This window comes from Carassius carassius, chromosome 47, assembly GCF_963082965.1.
Source record: "Carassius carassius chromosome 47, fCarCar2.1, whole genome shotgun sequence".
NCBI classification, from domain to species: Eukaryota; Metazoa; Chordata; class Actinopteri; order Cypriniformes; family Cyprinidae; genus Carassius; species Carassius carassius.
The window spans coordinates 16,289,683-16,312,107 of record NC_081801.1 but is presented as its reverse complement, the minus strand read 5'-3'; the positions used below and the strand labels follow the sequence as shown (position 1 = coordinate 16,312,107).

Below are 22,425 nucleotides of genomic sequence, written 5' to 3'. Positions count from 1 at the left end.
TTTTAGCATAGATGCCATTCTTCTAATGATGTAGCAAGTACATCGGGTGTAATTGGAAGTGTTCCCGGTTCTGATTTACCTAATTAATGCAGCCCAAAAATCCTTTAATGGATTTGGATATTAGAAGCATATTAGTATGTTATGTGTAAGCCAGGTTAAAGAGATGGGTCTTTAATCTAGATTTAAACTATAAGAGTGTGTCTGCCTCCTGAACAAAGTTAGGTAGGTTATTCCAGAGTTTAGGCGCCAAATAGGAAAAGGATCTGCCGCCCGCAGTTGATTTTGATATTCTAGGTATTATCAAATTGCCTGAGTTTTGAGAACGCAGCAGACGTGGAGGATTATAATGTAACAATTTAATGAAGCATTTGTTTGGATGAGTGTTTTGCCCTCCCTCCCTGTTTAGTTTGGTCTACTCCATTGCGTATCTTGAAACACGCCCCCTTTCACGTCGTCTAAAAAACAGAGAGTGACAGATTTATCCGGTACAGCAAATTTCTCTGAGCAGCAGGCCACTGTATACGTTCACTTAAAACATAACCGACTGTGTTTACGAGGATACTTGCAGAGGCAATTATTTTGATATAATTGTGTGTGTATGTGTTCATTCAGAAGTTACGATACGCGAAAGATTAATTCAGTCTCTGTACGCGCATTGTCTGAAATGCTGCTCAAACGAGTGCGCGCAAGCTCCGAACACGCGCAAATAGTTTAAAACGCTTGAATCAGCAAGATTTAGAAAACAAGTGCAAACGATCAGCTACGATCCATTTCACCCCTTCAAGCGAGTGAACAACGCGAATCAAGTTAGGAATTTTACATCACTATTCACGATAGCCCATCTGACTGGAAAACACAATAGCCCCGGGTAGTGGGGCTAACGATTTTGCGAGCCCTGCACCTCAGATCTATCCAGTTTGTAAAACACTGGTTTCCACACTGGTTTCGTTAAACAAAATAAATGATTATTTGAAAAGATTGACTCAAAAGAATCATAGGTTCACTAATCGGATCATGAACTTGTATTACCGAGCATCTATTATTGAACATCTCGAATGAATAAAGACTTCACGTTCATCTGTAAAGCATATAAAGCTATCATTTGAGTTTATAAACTTCTATTTCATGCATGATTCGTATGGATCTGCTAACTGAATGCAAAGTGTGAATTCTAGAAGAATGTTTGTGTCTTGATGAGCATGTATCGCTCACTAGGAGTCGCTAAATGAACAGCTGCTGGTCTTTTTTTTTTTTAACGGAGGATCAGTTGCCCTATTGGTTAAAATCCCCAAACTGTTTAATTAAATATTAAATTAATAAATGACATCAAAACATGGGCGTTTGCGTTATGATGTGGTGGGCTGCTGTGGGCCAGAAAGTCCAGGGCCACTTTTTGGTCCCAGTCCACCACTGAATGGCACACCCCTATCCAAAACGCACAACCAGTTGTATTAATAATGTTATCCTGAGTGTGAAGTGTTACCAGAATTTGTTTTAATTAAGGTGAAAAAAAAAAGTTTTGTGTTTAATGTATTTGTGTTGATGTTGAAATGGATTTTAAAACATATGGTATCGAAAAAAGTATCGTTAGGAACCGTTATCGAAACTGAGGTATCGGAATTGGCACCGGATCGATAGATTTTGAACAATACCCAGCCCTAGTAATTTAGATATATTTTTTCAGACTGAAAAATGCAGTTTTACAAATGTTAAAAAACGTGGCTTTCTAAGGAAAGATTGCTATCAAATAGCACACCTAGGTTCCTAACTGATGACGAAGAATTGACAGAGCAGCCATCAAGTCTTAGACAGTTTTCTATGTTAATACATGCAGAGTTTTTAGGTCCTATAATTAACTCCTGTTTTTTCAGAATTTAGCAGTAAGAAATTACTTGTCATCCAGGTTTTTATATCGACTATGCATTCCATTCGTTTTTTTAAATTGGTGTGTTCCACTGGGCCGCGAAGAAATACAGAGCTGGGTATCATCAGCATAGCAGTGAAAGCTAACACCATGTTTCCTGATGATATCTCCCAAGGGTAACATATAAAGCGTGAAGAGTAGTGGCCCTAGTACTGAGCCTTGAGGTACTCCATACTGCACTTGTGATCGATATGATAGCTCTTCATTCACTGCTACGAATTGATGGCAGTCATATAAGTACGATTTAAACCATGCTAATGCACTTCCATTTATGCCAACAAAGTGTTCAAGTCTATGCAAAAAAATGTTGTGGTCAATAGTGTAAAACGTTGCGCTCCATTTTTCGGGCTGCTCTCTTTAGGGTGCGAGTATGCTAATTATACGAAGTCGAACATCATTAGCGCTGGCATGAATAACAACTTTACTGTATTTACGTTTAGCATTAGCCAGCACTTTTAAATTTGTCAAGATGTCAGGCGCTCTGGCTCCCGCTAAACAATTGACTATGGTGGCTGGTATCTCTATATTCACGTTCCGTACAATAGAATCGGCAATAACTAGAGCACTTTCATCAGGTTTCTCAGTGAGTGCATCACTGAGTGGGGAGAAACTGTTCAATGTTTTGATCGGAATAGAAGAGATGTGTTTTGACCCACGACTATGCTGCCTCACTGTCACCCAGTTGCCCTGCTGCAGGGGCTCTGTTGTCGGAACCGAACACACAGGACAGTGTGTACAGGAATCCCTGAGTTAGACGCATCCAAAGCCGTATCTAGAGCCCTAACATTCTTACTGTCCTCAATTAAAGTTTGGAGGTGTGTCTCCAATTCTGAAATCTACTCTGTCAGCCTTACCATTTCCCTGCATTTATCACATGTGAATCCCTCATCAGGTTTAACCTTGTGTAGAAACTATAATGACCGATTCAAATTGAATTTAAATCCACAGAGTTAACAGATAAGTGACAAAATAACCGAACATTTAAATACAATAAAGCAATAAAGAATACATATATAAAGATAAAAGTTTTACACTGATTAAAGTGTAAAAGAACTATAAAGACCAATCCGTATCACTTTACAATACGACCTCATTAGTTAACCATTAACATTCACAATGAGCAATAGCTACATTTACTACAGAAGTTATTAATCTTTGTTAAAAAAAATAAATACACCTCTTAGTTCATGTCAGCTCATTAAATAACGGAGTTTCAACTTTCTATTTTAACAATGTGTTATTAAATATTGGAATACCTAAGATTGATGAATTTTTCATTGGCAGTTTATGTTAACTAATGAATTAACTAATGTTAACTAATGAAACCTTAATGTAAAGCGTGAACGAACAATAAAGAATCAAAACTCTAGGGCATGTTGTAGTCCAGATTAAAATGAAAAATAAAGTTTTTAAAATAAATATCCTATTAAATCTAAATATTTAAGTATTTGGCGCTATGATGAACACCAAAGCAAATCTACAAATTTGAATGCCTATTTAAATAGCTGCTTTATTTATGGGGTTTCCAGAGTAAAGGCTGCTTTTCTCCTGCAGTTTAGCGCCATCTGCTTTCAGAGAGAGAATGTGCTTTCATTCAGCACAGTGTTCCCCCATGTGCTTTTCATGCGTGCTTGTTTACATCAGAGCACACACGCGTTTTTTAAGCAGCATACAGCTGTTTTGTTCATTTTGACCAGTTGATGGGAATAGTATTCTTAAAATGCATCCCAAATTCTGAATTATTTGCAATGTTAGTAATTATAATAATTATTCACAGTATTTAGAAGTGCTCACGATAACAATATTGTGCATATTAATTACCGTGATATATCGCATTATTGAATACCGGCACATGTCTAGTAATAATACAGTAATGAAATTTTTACAGCATAGGCTTTCAATACACTTATTTTAGAAAAAAACAATTATAATAATATCGCCAAATACATGTGCATTCATAAGAAAATTCAGTCAGATCTGTGCAAAAATTATAATAATATCACCAATAGATGTGCATTTATAAAAGAATTTGATCAGATCTACATAAACATGTATACAATATACAATATTAAGGCCCAATTCCAATTCTGTTTTATACCCCTCCGCCTACCCCTTCTCTAGCCCCTTGAGTGTCATAGGGTAGGGCTGAAAATATTCCCCTATAAAATAGGACACCACTATTACACTGTTACACGTTATCGCTAGCTCATTTGTCAAAGAAAATGTGCCGATGTTTAACAGAAACTTCCATGTATTCATGGATGTAAAAACAATGCATTGATCAGATGTCCATAAGATAAGTTACCTGCCACCGGACTAGTATTGTCACGATCCACACTAGAACAGATGACGAGGTAGATCCAATAGCTGTAAGTTTATTAGGAGAAAACCGTTACATCGATATCCAGTCCAGGCAGGGGTCAAAATCAAAGTATCAATCGAACATAAACAAGCACAAGACAACCGGGCAAGAACAGAACTCAGAAGTGGCGTGATAAATACAAGGACTCCGTTACACATACTAAAACAGACAGGGTATATATACACAGAGAAATGACAATGCTAATGAGGAATTGACTGAGTGCAATGATTAGTGACCAGGGACAGCTGAGTGCAATGAAGAAACAAGGATCGTTGGGAATGTAGTTCAGAAAGTGACAGACACCGTGGGGAAGGAGGACATCTAGTGGTTACCCAGGGAACACAAACCAGACACTGTGACAAGTATTTACGATGTCAAATCAGTGGGTATTAGTAAAATATGTTGTGGAACCTATTGTTCAGTCAATAACATTAGCAAACTTTTGTCATAGTGATTATTTGCAAACGTTTTTTCAGAGAACATAACCGTACATATGAATACAAGATTGAATGCAACATTAAACAATATATATATAAAAGCATATATATATATATATATATATATATGCCAAAAAATACTTACATTTATTGATCTCTCTACAACCTTATTGCCGTATGCGGGGAACTTTATCTTACTGCTTTGTTTAAAGTGAGGTCCTGAAAGATTTTCATTTGAAGGGCTAGCAGGCCCTTCCCCTCCAGCCAAAAGAGAATTGAGACACCCCTATCACTTCACGTGAATGCGAGAAGCAAAGGGGTAAGGGATAGAATTGGGATTGGGCCTAATAAGTCATACAACACAAAAACATTATATGTAAGCATATTCAGAACAAAACAAAGTGATTATGAAGCACTAGAAAACAAGATGTGTGACAATGGTGTAACAAGGGCATTCTAGGTCGTGAAGATTAAATAAGATAGCTTGGATAAAATATTAAAACATAACAAATGACTGAAGTTAGAATAAATCCATATTTACCGTTAGTACTGTGTTATTACTGTGTTATTACTAGTAGATACTATGGAGCTCCTCGTTAGTATAGTGGTCAGTATCCCCGCCTGTCACGCGGGAGACCGGGGTTCAATTCCCCGACGGGGAGATCAGATTTTTTTTTTTCTGTCTATAAAATAACCAGGAATTTTGAGTGCACTTGTTAATTTTTGTCATATTACACCATGTTGAAACCCCAGGAAAAAAGTGACACAATTACAGTGTAAGCAGTAGCTGTTTTATTAGTTTTCTAATTGTTGCAGTGCTGTGCAGTGAAGAGCTATTATGACAGGCAGGGTTATTATGGTAAGTTTCATAAATTGTCACTTAAGAATATGTACATGCTGAATCGTAATGATACTTTAAAGTAATTTACCAATTTTAATGCAATTTAAAGGTTAACGCAGTACAATAATTGACTATGGCATCGAGTGTTCTTGATTCCAACCCCTTTTCATAAATTACTTCTTGTTTTGAGAAACAAGTTTGCCTATGCCAGAATTTATCACATTACATTCTAGACTTTCAAAGACATTGCTGTACAGTACTGCATAGAGCATATAAATTGAAACAATAACATAGACAAAGTTATGGTGGCACACAGTTATTTGTACACAGGAAAAACACTTTTGTGAACCAATCAAACGGAAAGGTTGTCATGTTGAGAGCATTTCAGTGACAGTGTTTCTAAATTTATCACTGATGAGATTTGTTAGCCAGGTCTCAGGTTACAGTGTCCTCACCAGCAAGTTAACATAGAACTGGATATTCATTCTCACCTTTTTAGCGCACACAATGTCCCACTTGATTTCCTAGTGATAGCCTAAACTTGTGAACCATGTATTAAGCTGGATTAAGATAAATCTGTATGTGTTCCAGTGAGGTATAATAGAGAAGTGGTTGTTCCCATTCTGCTGTAAGAGAAGGACATTAGATGTCTTTCAGGTAACATACTATCCAAAAAGCACAAAGATTCTGTTCAGTTATGCATCATTTTACAATCTTATCAGTCCATCAAGTCCAACAGTTTATTTGAAAAACTTGTCGGTGCACACAATAACTTTGGCATTTAAACTTAAACAATCTACATTTCAATAAATCTGAGTATTGTGAGAGTTGATCAGAGTAAAAAAAAAAAAGAAAGAAACTTTAATGCTCACAGATTGCTTAAAGGAACAATTCTTGGGGGGAAAACTGCAATTGCATTGGAGAAACATTTAAGATACAAATAAAACATCTATACATTTCACAGTTGTTTACATGTGCATAGACCAGATTAGTTGGGTGCATCTGAATTAGTTTATTCATTTAAGACATGACAAAGTTCATTTACGGGAAACACATCTGATTTGTACTTGAAGTAGTTTTCAGACAACAGCAATAATTTTATAAATGAACAAAAAAAAGCAAAAAAAATGAGCAAAAAAAAAAAAAACATTCTATGCTAACTCTTTTGTTCAATTTTTAAATATATTTATTTTATTAATCTGTATGCTACAAATTACATATAAAATACCTTTACATAAAAAAGAACATGGTTTAAACATGCTTTTCCCCCAATTCAATTCACATTTCAACTTCACAATTCTACTGTAAAGTCAACATGAAACATTTGCGTTGAGCGAAAAGTTGTTTCAGAAGTGTGCAAAGTTATAACATTTTGATTTTGAAAGAACAATTTCATGTTAACTTTTATACTTAATAAAATATGAATATACAGGCCATGTCCCAAATCATTCAGGATTTGTAAGAAAATAATCGCTAGATGTAATCTGTATTAGTGTTTGTGTTTTGGTATTTACATACTGTAACCTGTGTGTTTGAGTAATGGGAGAGCGGGGGCACAAATTAACACTTTGACTTTCTCAGTTTGTGTAAATCCACACGAGATTCAGAATTAAATTTTTTGTCCAAAGTAATTTCACACTTGTCTGGTACAAATATGTCACCTTGTTCCATAATTAAAGTGTATACATTGTCCTTTATTTTAGAGGTGCACCGATATATATTGGCCGATGAATAATACGCATCTAGTCAGTAAAGCCGGTTATCTAATCAGTGGTAAATTCCATCAGGTGCGTGATTTCACATAGAGCAGCTGTTACTACACGGAGCCATTGTTAACTGATAAGCTGCACAAATCAATGGTGATAATGAACATGGATTTGCGCAGCTTATCTGTTAACAACAGCTCATAAAATGGAAGTGAAATGTGACAACATGCCCCGTAGGTGGGGTACATTGTAATGTCTAAGGCAAGGTTATTATAGTTTTGCTTTTTTAAATCAGTTTTTATTTTAATATCGTTTTCAATTTTGCTTTAAATTTAAGTTTAGTTTTAGTTAGTTTCATGAATGGTTTTGTTAGTTTTAGTTTAGTTTTTATTTTGCAAACAGAACACATTTCTATTTAGTTTTTATTTTATTTAGTTTCAGTTATAGTTTTGTTACAAACACGCCAGGTTCCACCTCCACTCATTCACAACGCACGCCCTCACCTGAGTACTGAGCACTTCCACCTGACCCTCATCATTACCCAATCACCTCGGCACCATAAATACCCCACACACACGCACTCAATCAGCGTCCGGTCTCGTTCCACAAGTTCGTACTCGTCTACATAGATGATATCCTCATATACTCCCGGAGCCTGGCAGAACATCAACGCCACGTTGCGAAGGTCCTGCAATGCCTGAGGGCCTTTCAACTCTATTTCAAAACCGAAAAGTGCTCTTTCCATCAGCCCTCAGTGCAGTTCCTTTGATACAAAATCAGCAGCAGTGGCATCCGGATGGACGAGGGGAAAGTAAATGCCGTCAGAGATCGGCCCACTCCTACCACCATCAAAGAGTTACAACGGTTCCTTGGCTTTGCCAACTTCTATAGACGATTTATCCAAAACTTCAGTACCATCACCAGCCCTCTCACCAGTCTCCTCCGTAACAAACTCCAATTACCCCCTGAGTACCAGATTCACCCCACCTTCCGCCTATGAAGTTAGTGACATCTGGTCCTGCGACTTATTTATCAAAATTTATTTGACATGAACCGAGAGAAATTAACCAAGAGAAAACATTCCCCTTTCGCGGCTGTAGACGGTAATGTTTTTTTCTTGGTTCTAAATAAATGTGACTTATAGTCCAGTGCGACTTATATATGCTTTTTTCCTCGTCATGACGTATTTTTGGACTGGTGCGACTTACTGTATACTTAGGTGCGACTTATAGTCCGAAAAATACGGTATAGTTTAGCAGCTAACAGAACACTTCCAGTGTAGACCAAAGAAAGCAAAGCAAGACATTTATTTTCAGCAAAATGTAATTTTTGCACAGTTTACAGTTAAGTCTTGATAAAAATAACAAGGGATTGAGATGCAGAAAAGAACCAAACAAATGCAACTTCAATTTTTTAAGTTTGTGGGATTTTTTCCCCCCACTTTAACACCACAAAGTGTATTATTCAGCGTGACAATGCATTTGCTTTTTCCTGTTTCGGAATTAAATTTGAAATAGTCCCAAACAGGGCTCTGTCATTTCCTACCCCCTGCCATCATTCATGTCAGTTGTATTTATCAGTTAACTGATGTTGCTGTCAGCCTCAGCTGACCTCACATGCATCTACAGGTAAATGTATTATACAGCCTGTTTGGTTTTAAACTAAACCACGTCAAATTTTCTGCCACGGGATGAGAGCTTATTAATTACGAAAACGAATACTTATTTTTGATAATTATTTTATTTCAGTTATTTTTTTCAATAACTGTTGCTAGTTTCATTTAGTTTTACTTTTTCATTTATTATGAATTTTACATTTTATTTCAGTTAACGAAAATGTTTTTTAACTGATAGTTTTAGTCTTAGTTTCAGTTTTCGTTTATGAAAATAACCTTGGTCTGAGGGTCACATTGTTACATGACTGTATGACAGCTTAAAATGTTATATGATCTCAAGAAAAAAATTAACAAGACAAACTAAAAATACTTTGTCAATGAAATAAAAAAGTTATATATTTTTTTCAAACAAAATTATGGCGTTTATTAAGAATGAAAAAAAAATGTTTTTTTAGTTTTCTGACAAGCCAAAATGCTTTACATGTCTTGGAAAAATCATTTCTGTAAACATCAACTGTCAGTCTTTATTCACCTGTTTCTCATCATTTCTCATTAAAGTTAGTAGTGTAAATGGCATCACTAATGTCATAGAATAGCATAGTTAAATAATGGTGGGGCACATTGTAATGCAGTGTTACAAAGTACCCCATCTGCGCAACTGGAATTTAAAACAGGTTATTGTCTTCTGCTAGTTATTGAAGCATTAAAAAAAGATCTAAACTGATAAATAACAGATTGAAGATTAAAATAATACGAGTCGTTTAATTTTAAATGAATAATAAAAACTAAGATAAAAAAATTAGTTAAGCCAGAAATTTTATTTTAATATGTTAAAAATAAATGCAGTTATATCTTCGAAACACTTTTGAATTTTGGCACACTTTTTTCTCTGAATGATGTTGATATGGTAACTGGTAAATACTGTTAATTTTGTTATCCTAGCATGTGTGAAAATATTAAAACCATGTGTATTACAACTAACCCAGCGTTACTTTGTGCCCGCATTCCACTAAATAAAATGGATGTGATACATTAATGCATCCTGGATAAACACACTGAAGAAATAATACCTCTTAAAAGCTAAGTATATCTGCTTTCATGTTTTAAGGGCTTAACCCTCTGATGGTCTTCGTTTCCTGTCCACACTCGGGGTTTTTTTTAAGGGTCTCCAGAGACCCCAGACAATAACATTTAATTTTGTAACAAGATAATAGTTTTTTTTTTTTTACAAATGTAATTTTCTGTTTGTTAATGTTTTTACTCAACATTTGTGGAGGATTTAGGATATCTTTTAAATTTCTATAAATAAATAAATAAAATTTTTTTTAAATAGGCTTTTTACAAAAAAAACTGCATTTGATGTAAAATTCACTTTATAAAATACCCAGATTTCTAACTTTCATTCATGGAGATAACATGGATAATTTTAAATGATTTAATGTAACATTTATACCCATTTTTTGGAAAATGCAGTTTTAAAATAAAAAAAAAAATCACCATAGAGCTCCACTATATGCTATTTGCTATTTGACTACCTGAAAGATATCTTTTCACAAGTTGGATTCAGTTGGATTCATATCTAAATATTATAAAATCACAAATATAACAAAAATAAAATATTTTTTGTCAAAGTTTAGTATTTTTTCAATAATGTTACATTATGATTAGAATCAAACCTGAACAAAATGTTACAAAGAGAAATGTTGGAGTCTTAAGATTTTATCATTTATTTCAATCATCTATTTTTAATATAATTCTACAATTTTAATCAACATTTCAGTTACTAACTGTAACAGAACAGAAATGAACAGTGCACTGCAGGTGTTTATGCGTCAATGCATTGCAGGCAGTAAGCATGGTAAACCGCATGACTTCTGTAGACGGGGTTGGAACAGGTTTGTGTGTGTGTGTGCGTGCTAAAAAGTCTCATCCTGTCATCTCTCACTCTCTCTCCCTCTTTGGTGGTTCTGTATTTTGCATGATTTTTTTGAAATAATTATAAGAGAGCAGTTGTTTTATATCCTCACAAGTGTGTGTGTGTGTGTGTGTGTGTGTGTGTACACACATTGTCGGTGTCAGTGTCACCACTTTATATTTGTGTTGGTTCTGCAGTTTGGATGATTTTATTTGACAAATGATAAGAGAACAGTTTTTATAGTCTCAAAAATGTATTCCTCTATATGTGTGTGTGTGTGTTTGTGTACACGTGTTGTGAGCAATATAATTTAGCATTGTGGATGTTTTTTGCATTGGTGGAAGTGTGCCACTTTATTTGTGCCATTTCTGTCGATGTGTTCTGCGTTGTTTCTGATTTTGATGATGAATTTAGTCTTATTTTGATTGCGGGGTCCACAATTTTTGTCACGCTAACATAAAAACAGATATCATTCCAATTTTTTATTTTATTTTTGTAGATCTAGAAAGTGTTGAGAGCCGTAGAAGGTTTCATACCATTTGGACAAAGGGAAATCTTTTTTTTTATTTGAGCAAAAGTCATTTGGGGTCAAAAAGACCCCGAAGACCATAAGTTTATATTTCTATAAAACAGGACAAACATGCATATTCTGTGTTTCCTTCTCACCAAGTTTATATATACAACTAAATACAGGTTTACCAAAGGTATGATGCAGTGCAATTTCAGTAAAGCATGCGAGGACATTCTCCACTGCCCTACAACTGATTATAGAGAGGAAAGGTGTCACAGTGTAAATACTTAATGCATACAGATCTCTAGGCGTTGAAATACCGCTTTCATAAAATACAAACGTTTAAAGCATTATTTTGCTTATGGCATTTGTTTACTGACAAATAATTAACAATATTGCATGAATGATGTGTTAGGATTGCGTTGCATAAATTGAAAACCTGCACAATTATGGAAGCATTTTCAGTGGCCGCATCTCACATGAGAGGCAGATAAGTGGTATTGAGATCTTTTTTCTGTTAACAGCAATCAGTATGAATTTACCACTATGGGATCAGTTAAGGAATGATGGTAGGTAGTTGTATACAGAACTTAACACTATATTTTGTGTCAATGTGAATTTAGATTCCCTTCAGTAAGCAACCGATAGTGGTTAGGGTGTTTTCGTTTTCCACCAGTGAAACAAATCCTGATCTCACTCAGAGACCAGACTAAAACATGTGCTTTACTGTTACATTCTGAAAGTGTACCAAGAAAATCAGTTTACCTTCAGATTGTCTTTGACAGAGTGCTGGATGTGGAACTATTGGTGCAGTTAAAGGTCGTGAACCCAGGGAGCATGACCCTGCCATGTATGTAGATGTCACGGTTAGACCCCTTGTTCATCCTCTTTACCAGGTTCTTCTCATAGAGTAAAGGGTGGTAGGCACCTAGGGTGCAGGCTGCATCACTGAAGCGCTGGTAGTAGTGGCACAGCTCAGTTTTCCGTCGCGAAGGCAGGAACTCGTACACATGTACCACTTCACACAGTGACATCATTAAAACTGTGCCTATGGAGATAGAAGGATGAAATATAGTTATTTTTTTACCATTTGTGGTTAGATTTTCCTCAGTATAACTTACCCAACAAGCCTGATGAGGGTGGGTTTTTTTGTATGGTCTCCACCATATTGTCTTGTATTCGCTGCCACAGCTGCCATTCCATGCGGGGGTGCAGAATATAAAATGGCTGTTGAGGGTGTAAGCGCCGATATCGCTGATACTGTTTAAATATAGGGTAATCCGTCTTGTTGAACCACTGAAAGGTAAAATAAAAGGAGGAATACATAACCGGAATCAAATTGAATTTATGAAATCTGGAATGTTTACAAAACCCCAGTTATTGTGTATATTATAACTATGAATTATTAATTCTGATTTTTTTTAATGTTTCACATTTCAAAATAATTGTAAAATATATTTTAGAGTCAACATGAAACCATTTTTAATAAAGTTAAAAAAATTTATATATATAATAAGTTATAGTTATATATTACAATTAGGGTTATCATTTAACTAAAAGTAAAAACATTAAAATAGAGCTGAAACAACGAATCGATTTAATCGATTAAAATCGATTATTAAAATAGTTGTCAACTAATTTAGTCATCGATTCGTTGCTAAATAACTTTTATTTGCCGTAAGCGGCTCATTTCGTGCATATTTCAAATCTGCGGTGACCAAAGTGTGGCAGTAATGAGCCACCGGAGGTTTTACTCAGCCAGTACAACAGGAGAAGTAGCGAATAGCCAATAGCTGGCCTTGTTTTATGTCACGTGCTTCCCGAACAGCGTCTCTGCAGCCATAGACATCATATGATGTCTATGTCTGCAGCATTCAGCGTGATGTGGGAGTACTTTACATTGAGCCTTTAAAAAAAGAAGAGTAACCTGCACTACTGCACTGTTTAAGGGGACGTTCACATATCGCGTCTTTTGCGCGCTCAAGTTCGTTATTTCCAACACCGCACCGCATTGAGTTAAAAACATCTCAACTTTTCAGAATGCAGCAACCGCACCGCGGGTCATGTGACAAGAACTAACCAATCAGCTTCATCCTTTCCCGTAACAACGTTAAAAGCTCAGTCAAGATGAAAGGAACAGCTGATCATAGTTGTATATGGATTTCCATTTTGAAATAAATTTAGTAGCAGAGCTACTGCAAGCGATTTTTTGAGCTGCAAATCCATTTATCCTTTGCTGAAATTTCCGCGTCTTCAAGGAGAGAGCACGTCATGGTTGCTTAGCAAAGGCAGACGCCTCAGGGGCGCTTCTGCGCGAGCGCTTTGGAAAGAAGGAGAAAGCGGTGCGCCTAGCGTTTTCCACGCGTTTTTAGGCGCGATTTGTGAACGGCCCCTAAGACTTTCATTTGTGCAGATTCTCCAGTACAATGTTGTTTGCAAATGTTTAGTCATAAAAGCTGATAACATTGCTTTTTAACAGTTAACATTTAAAGCTTTACAAACATGTTCTGTGATCAGTTTGTCGTTTAACAGTTCAAAATTCAGTCGTGCAGCCTAATTATGACTGAATGAGAGAGGTAAATGTAGATATTTGAAATGCACTTTTTTTCTAAGTATTATTCACTGCTCTTTTTCACACAGCAGGTTTTTTGTGTGTGTCCTATTTTTTTTTTCTGGACAACCTTCTGATGGATTTTACTTTAAATTGTGAGTTCCATTCAGGTTTCATGCCATTGGCACATTTTTTGAAGGATTGTTTACAATTTCACAGCAAAAGCTATAAAGCTTTTTCCCAGTAAATTATAAAATACAATGTACTGCAATTTTATTCTGTTTTATCCTTATTCTTCGTGAAAATATGTTCGGAAAGATTCCTTAATAAGCTTTGTTCAGGAATGTTCAAGGACTGCCATGGTGAAAACATTATTTTAAATCTCCTTGTGAAATTTGCTAGAGTATGGGTCAGTGTTCTGATTGCAGAAGAGTTCGACAAAGGATTACTAACACAATAAAACAACTCCAGGTATATTTTTGATGAGGATATGACAGTGCAAAATGGTTAAAATCTCTTAAATCTATGCTGAATGATAAAGGCCATTTATTAATAATTTACTTGGGGGGAAAATGGAAAAAACTAAAATATAAGTACATAAACCGATTAATCGATTAATCGTAAAAATAATCGACAGATTAATCGATTATCAAAATAATCGTTAGTTGCAGCCCTACATTAAAAACATTTTCATTACTTGAAATACTGTAAATGTTAACTGAACAAAAATAAAATATACAAACGTATTTTATTTCAGCTACTTAACGAGGCAACATTTCTAATTTTCATTTATTTTAACCTGATGGTGTGAAATAACTAAAACTAAAACTTGGTTCTGGCAGTACAAGAACCTTACTAAAGCTAAGACTAGGCCTTTTTTGTTGAAACTTGCTAAAAAGGATGGAATTTTTGAATGTTTGTGAATGTGCCAAATGCTAGACAGTGGAAAAGTTAGTTCTTACCTCTCGTAGATCAGAGGAATAAGGGCCTGGATCCCAGCTCACTAAAATCCCAGCACTATACAAAGAACTGGAGAGGAAATGGTGATCTTCAGATGACATAACCTATGTAATAAACAGACATTATGTTTTTAGGACCTTGTTATGTCATGTTATTTTAACTTTTCAACAAATATATGTTATTGCCTCAAACAAACTACCTGGGAATTGATCAGACGCACTGTTGTTTTAGAACCCACATCTTTCTCAAAGCCTGTTGTTGGTGCAGCATTGAACCGCATCACTGCATCATGTGCATCTGGAATTCAGGAACTTTTTTTAGTAATAATCAAATATTATTGATAGTAGGGCTGTGCGATATGGAGAAAAAAACCTATCAAGATTTTTTGGAGCAATTTTGCTATTTCGATTTTTAATCACGATTTTGACACACACACAGATATACTTTATGGTGATAAATGCATACAGTATAAATTTGAAACATATTTCCAAAAGAAAACCAATTTAGAAAGCTTTTTCAAAAAGTTAATAAGTCAAAATAATCACTAAGTAAAGATGTCAAACAAAATGTCTAGACATATGGCAAAAATTAATAAATAAAATAAAATAAAACCCGTGTCCAGGGATTTTTTTTTTTTTTTTGTCATGCATTGGTCATAAATCTCACTGTTGGGGTGCCTCAGGTGTTGAAATATATTTATTGCCCAAGGTTCACACGTACTCCGTCTGCAGCGTATATACAGTATGTGACTGTGGCATAACCGGTGTTGCGGCTTAACACGATATCACCGTCAGCACCATCTATCAAAGCCTAGTTGACAGACCTTCACACAGCATACATTATCATAACACCCCTGGCTGGCTTTTTCGTTTTAAATTCTATATATATACATAGATACAAACATATAGTGGGTATAAAAAAGAACCCACTTTTTTGCTTTGCAACCTGAAATGAATACAGAGAACATTTTTGTTTTATCCAGCTGTATTTACTTAGTGCATCTTATAACATCAAAGTGAAAGATATATCACCAACATAATCACCGAGTTGGAAAAAGGTTCACCGCCTTGCATCAGTATTTTGTTGAACCATCTTTTGCTTTAATTGCAGCCTTTAGTCTGTTGGGATATGTCTCTACTTACTTTGCACATGCAATATTCACCCACTCTTACTTGCACAACTGCTCAAGGTCAGTTAAATTTGATGGTGACCATTTGTGGACTGTAGACCTCAAGTCATTCCATAGATTTTCAATGGGGTTTAAGTCTGGGCTCTGACTAGGCCATGCAAGGACATACACCTATTTTTTCTACAACCACTGTGTGGTCAATTTTGCTGTGTGGCAGAGGGCAGCAGATTTTCCTCAAGAATTTGATGGTATTTTGCCCCATCCATTTTTCCTTATATCCTATCAAGTGCTCCAGTCTCTGCTGCAGAGAAACCCACCCATAACAGGATATTACCACCTCCATGCTTTATTGTAGCATGGTGTTATTTGGATGGTTAGATTTCCGCCAGACATATCATTTGGTGTTGTGGCCTTTCTTGAGGAGCGGCTTTTTTCTTGCAACCCTCCCATACAAGCCACATTTGTGATATTGTTGTCACTTGTCCACAAATTTATCCCAGAGAAATTCTGACTGCCTTGCCACCCATAGTTAATTGTTTGCTTTAGTTGAACTACAAAGGACTGAAATGCCCAAGGAGAGCTCTTTTCATGCTTGGCTAATCAAAATGACCACAGCTGATCACAGTTGAAAGTCAAAGGGATTTGTGTGCCACTTAGAAGGTGATTAGCTACCTGACTGAGTTTAAAAGTCATTTTTTGGAGCGGGGGGGGGGGGGGGGGGGGATCCTTTTTCCAACTTTTGACACTTTGGTTTTATATCTTTCTCTTGAATTTTATGTTTATATTTTATACTGTGTGTGTGTGCGTGTGTTATATATTTATATATATAATGTTTATATAGATATATTCTCATTACATTTCAGGTCAAAGAAATAGGTCCAGATTATGTTATGAATTTAGTTATTACCTATTTCCTTTCCTAATCCAGAGTTTTTGAGAGAACCTGCAGACGATACCACTGCGCAGGTCTTGAATGGGCCAATATCAGCAGTTATTTGGCGCGGAGGTAACTGGGAGGCCAAGGGCAACCCAGAAAATGGCTTCATATCTGGTGTTAAAGTTGCAATCTGAACCATCTCCTTGATTTGACAAAGAAGTTCAGGGCCACTAAGTTTAGAATGACGTGCTGCACTCTCAGGTCCAGGGTAGCGAACGTCATATTTATTCATTGCCTAAAATAAAAACCAAAAAAGACTATGATAAGTAGTTGTAGTTGATTGGTGATCAGCAGTTGCAATCAGTTGTTTTCATGTTAAGGCTTTTAGATGATTTTGAGTTTCCCTCACCTGATAGTTCTGTACCACCTTCCTCAACCTTTTTCCCAGCATGCTACTTGACATCTCTTCATTCCAGACCTCTCCCAGTGTTCCATTAGGCCCAAAAACAACAGCATCCCCACTTGTGGCACCCACATCTCCTCTCCGTCGGCCTCCAAAAAAAGTCTCTAAAGCACGTCTCAGTGGTTGTGCCAGTAGCCAGTAAAATATCCCATGGTTTCTTTGTTTGCTGCTGAGATTGTGGTCCTTAGTTTTGCTCTCCATCAAGTAGTTAGAAGATGACAGGATGGGAATAGGCTTTTGAGGATCTCCAGGAATGATACCTGGAAGCTTTTGAGGGTCAGTATACATGGGTTTCGACCCTCCTGTTCCCCGCAATACCTTCAATAGATCAGTATCACTTTTAGTATGGATGCATTTTACACTTTTGACTATACAGGGTGTTGCAGGAATGACGTAATTTTGTAGGCCAACCCAGAAGTTACTATTACTCTAGTTCCCTCGATAAAAAGCAAATAGGTGTTTTTCCACTTTTTGGATTACAGCAGAAAATAAGCTCTCATAATGTGTAAGAACCATCAAAAGTTTGATTCTTACACATTTTGTTTATCTGGATAATCTTCACAAATAAACAGTGTTTATCAATATCCAGGAGTAAAACCTAACAGTAGCAATAAACAAAATACACCACAGTCAAATGACTTCAGCCACCATTAAGCTTTCGACAGCTCTTTAAATATTTATTACAAATCTACAATTTGGAAAGTTTGATTTATAATAGTTTACAAAAGCACAAAAAAGTGAATTAGTAAGTAAATTAGTTTACCTGTTCAATTTATTATCCCCAAAAACCTCTGTAACCCATTTAGCCACTTGTTAGCATTAGTGGTCAACCGATATAACGCCTGTCTGTAAAATGAGTGTTACCCTTGCTTTATTTGAATAATATGATTCCCAATCCACACAAACTTCCCAGAATACAGAGTGCCCTGTTGGTTACAGTGTTTACTTCCTTTTTAATTATAATTTTTTTCTATATTTATTTATTTGTGAAAAATATAATCCATTGTCAAATGATTTCAAATTAAAAAAAAAAAAAAAAAAAAAAAAAAAAAAAAAATTATATATATATATATATATATATATATATATATATATATATATATATATATATATATATATATATATATATATATATATATATATATATATATATATATATATATATATATATATATATATATATATATATATATATATATATATATATATATATATATATATATATATATATATATATATATATATATATATATATATATATATATATATATAAACAATATTGGTTGACCACTAGTTAGCATCTGCCTTTTTAATACACATTAAAGCTTAATCAATCACAAATAGTGTTTTGTTGATGTTTATTGAAGAATAAAACATAAAAATTTGAGCTTGTCTTATCTTAGGGAATCAAGGTTGAGGTTACGCAAGTAACCAGATCATTCACTATCAAACGGTCTCTCCTGTTGTGTTAACATGCTATGGGGAATGCATCCAATAGCGCCATGCTACGCAAATGCAGAGCACAGCCACTCTGCAAGCCAAGCCCCGCAGCACTCTTACGGAGTACTCGTATAAGCATGAGTACATAATGAGACCCAAGCCATTAGGCGGTGTACTACATAACTTGACCTTTTCCACACTGGCGAATGGTGGCCAATAGCTGGCTGTCTCGCTGTCTCAAGAAATAAATTGGGCAGTGAGAGTTGTCTTCTGAGGTTAAGTGGTCCACCTCTGCCCTCCCGAAGATCTCACGTAGACCTTCTCTTAAAGACTGATCACTTAACTTATAACACACACTATGTGGTGATGATGTAAAAGGACGTGAGAGCCACTATGGATAAGTTCGCCTTGTTATTATTTTCATGCACACCGCAATATAATGTGATGCATGCAAAATACATAGTTTTGGCCGTTACAAAGTCTCCATCAACAAGCAGACGTATATCGTCTGAGGATATAAGGTATTTCATTGCACTTTAACAAGTAATCTGAACGGCCTATATATGTGCGATATTTTAAACGAGCCCTCACTAACTGCGTTTAATGCCACAGTTATGTTGGAATGCATCTCAGTCTTGTTTCTGTGACAGTGCATTAGTCTCATCATGAGGCACGCGGTCCGGAGCGCTTTATGACTGATGCATCAGTTCAATTTAACTTCACTCTAAATATATGAACTTACCTGTTTTGAATACTTTATATTTAACGTGTTCGTTTATGTCCAATATTAGTGTTCAACTGTTGGACTTTAAATGAAATCTACTATTGATTTTCACCATTGACTGACTTTGCAGAACATTTAGACTGAGAACTTCCATGCACAGATGCAGCAAATTTGTCACAGGACACGCGATATGACAGCTGCGTCCGACTATATATGAACCAGCTGTGTTAAAAACATTATTTTTATATTTAACGTTAGTTTATCAGTATGTTTGAAAGTATATTTTTATTATTATTGGTGATTCCATAGGCTCTCTTTCGTGCACCTGCGCGGTTTAAAACGCCAAATAGTTCTGCTATGACAAGAACAAAGAGTCTCTCTCTTGCTCCACACATGCACGATAATATCGTGTATCGTCGATCTCACGGGCTGACGATATGACGATCTGAAAAATGGCCATATCGCCAAACACTAAAACGTGGCTCTCCAGCACCACCAGATTGGTCATGGCCATGCCGATTGCCTGTGCCGTTGCCTTGGTAGAGCACAGAGCCAGGTCAGTTGCTATGCGCAGTTCCTTAAAGGCATCAGAATCTTGGCCAGACTTATCCATGGAGCAGAGACGTTTGGCCTGAAACACCTGGAGTACCACCATGGTATGCAAAGCTGAGCCAGCCTGGCCAGCCGCTGCATAAGCCCTTCTTGCCAAGGCTGATGTAGTCCTACAGGGCTTGGATGGATGCACTGCATGGACTTTCATCCCCAGGGCTGATGGAGGGGACTAATGAACAGCGACCGCCTCTTTCAGAAGGGGGAGCTTGCTATAGCCTTTTACTTCAGCACCGTCAACAGTGGTGAGAGCGGTGGAAGCAGAGGGATTAACGGGCCAAGTATTAACGTGCCATGTCCTAGTGAGCTTTTCATGAACTGCTGGCAGCAACGGAGCAGACCAATGGTGGGAGCATCGCTGATGGTGTCCCTTCATGTTCCACTTGTTTAGAAGGCCATGGGCAGACTCTTCCAAAGCCGACCAAGCCAGGCCGAGATCCTCCACAGCCTTAGAATGCAGATCAGCTTGCTGTCCACACTTGATCATGTTGTTTGCTTCAGAGGTGGGGATTCTGGCTTTTCACTGGAACATGGCCACTTTTCAGCATCCTCTGAGCCAACTTATTTAGCAGTCGGCTCCTCCCCTTCTGGCAGGCTAGAGCGCTATTGGATTGTGCAGTTACACAAGCGTTAACAAATCAGGCTTTAGTAACAGCATAAACTGGTGTTTTCCCATATCCTTTTAACGCTATGGGAGAGACCATTCGATAGGGAACCTTATTTTCGAGCTTTAGGACTCATTCCCATAGCACTCTAATGATCAGATTCAGTGGAGCAGAAGGCCATGTGAGGAAAGGAATCTCGACATACCTTAACAATTGTGTGCGTTCTTGGCTGAGCTCGAGTTCTCGCCTTAACCCCAAAAATGGCATCTGTGACAGGTATGCTGTTTTCAGCGCAAAAGGTGTACAGGAGAGCCATAGTCATACAGAACAGTGCCATGCACAGGGCCCCTCGACGGGCCCGGCGTCTCAACCGCCAAAGTAGGCTAACACGATCCATGGCAGCCCCTGGGATCTGGATAATGAAACACAGACAATATTAGCAAATTAAAGGATGCCCTCTGCAAAAGGAGTTTGTGGATACATAGAAGCATATGCATGGATTAAGTTGAATTGAAGACAGTAGAAAATAGTTTGAAATGGTCAAATATTTACTTTCAAGTCCTGTTAAGGTCAGGTTAGAAATTAAATTAGTGTTAAGGAAAGATCATGTTTAATACACTAGAGAATTTCTGAATTATATTGTAGGATCCTTTTGATGTTATTTTGATATGTTAAACTTTTGTGTTAAATATGTAAAATGCTGTAATAAGTGCCTTCAATTGCCCTACATTTAAGATAGCAGAGTTCAGTAATGTAGTTCAGCTGTCTGGAGTATGTTTGTAATCTCTAGATTCTCTTGCAGCCAAGGACTTAAAGGGAGCGGACAAATTAGTTTAATAAATTGTGGTAGTTCCATTGGGGTCGGCCTAAAAAAGGTGTGAGATAGGGGCAGAAATAACAGGGATACAGTGCTTCAGGAGAAAAGTAGGTGCAGGGTCTAGTCGGCTTGAATCAGAATAAACAAGATAATGGACAGTTAAACCAGTTTTCCTGAAAAGACGTTCAAGTTGTCTGCTTTTTGCTTTCATAGCACGAAGCTCTTGTACAATTTAAAACTTCAGGAACAGCAGAGGACGCGACAGAAGCAGAAAATGTACTGGTATAAACAGCATTTACATGACGATATGAAATAGTTATGTTATCAGTGCATTTGGCTGGACAGATGAATATAAAACCTAAAATAATAAGCTTGTGGTCAGAGATAGGAATAGCCAGACCACTAACGGAGATATTATTTAAACCAGATGTACAGACCAGATCAAGTGTATGACCATGATTGTTAGTTGGAAAGTTAATGTTCTGAATCAGATCGAAACAGTCCAGCACAGTCAATAACTGAGCAGTATTAGAGCAGACAGTGTCTACATGGATGTTAAAATCACCAAGTAGGATAACCTGGTACGTCACCGCACAGGTTAATGTTAATAATTGACTGAGTTCTGAGAAGAATTCAGTTTGCTGCTTGGGTGGTCTGTAAATCAGTATAACTATGAGAGGACGTTTTAAACCACCCTTCATAACCATAAACTCAAATGTCGTAGTATTATGAAAATCCAGTTGGGTAATGTTAGCTAAAGGAAGTTTATGGTAAAGCATTTCCTCTGTCTGAGACAATGGCGATCACAATCACAATCATTTTAGAGTAAGTTCACCTTACTACAACAACATTTTGAGTTTATAGAACTTATTTCAAATAAGTCCAATGAACTTTCATTATTATTTGAGTGAAATTAACTAAATTCATTTAATTAATTTC

General features: G+C 36.4%; 1 protein-coding gene and 1 non-coding gene across 2 annotated transcripts; one reads left to right on the top strand and one right to left on the bottom strand.

The window, feature by feature from the left end:
- The first annotated feature begins 5,313 nt into the window (after positions 1-5,313).
- Positions 5,314-5,385, top strand: trnad-guc (transfer RNA aspartic acid (anticodon GUC)). The gene has a single exon. It is a non-coding gene; the product is annotated as a tRNA-Asp (tRNA).
- A 6,637-nt stretch (positions 5,386-12,022) lies between these two features.
- Positions 12,023-21,105, bottom strand: LOC132130804 (beta-galactoside alpha-2,6-sialyltransferase 1-like). Its single transcript, XM_059542621.1, has 7 exons — positions 20,875-21,105; positions 17,238-17,609; positions 16,859-17,123; positions 15,022-15,119; positions 14,825-14,926; positions 12,433-12,607; positions 12,023-12,359 (listed from the first exon to the last, which is right to left on the bottom strand). The coding sequence occupies exons 1-7, from the start codon at positions 21,064-21,066 to the stop codon at positions 12,079-12,081; spliced, it is 1,485 nt and encodes a 494-aa protein (XP_059398604.1). The 5' UTR covers positions 21,067-21,105; the 3' UTR covers positions 12,023-12,078.
- Between the last annotated feature and the right edge of the window lie 1,320 nt (positions 21,106-22,425).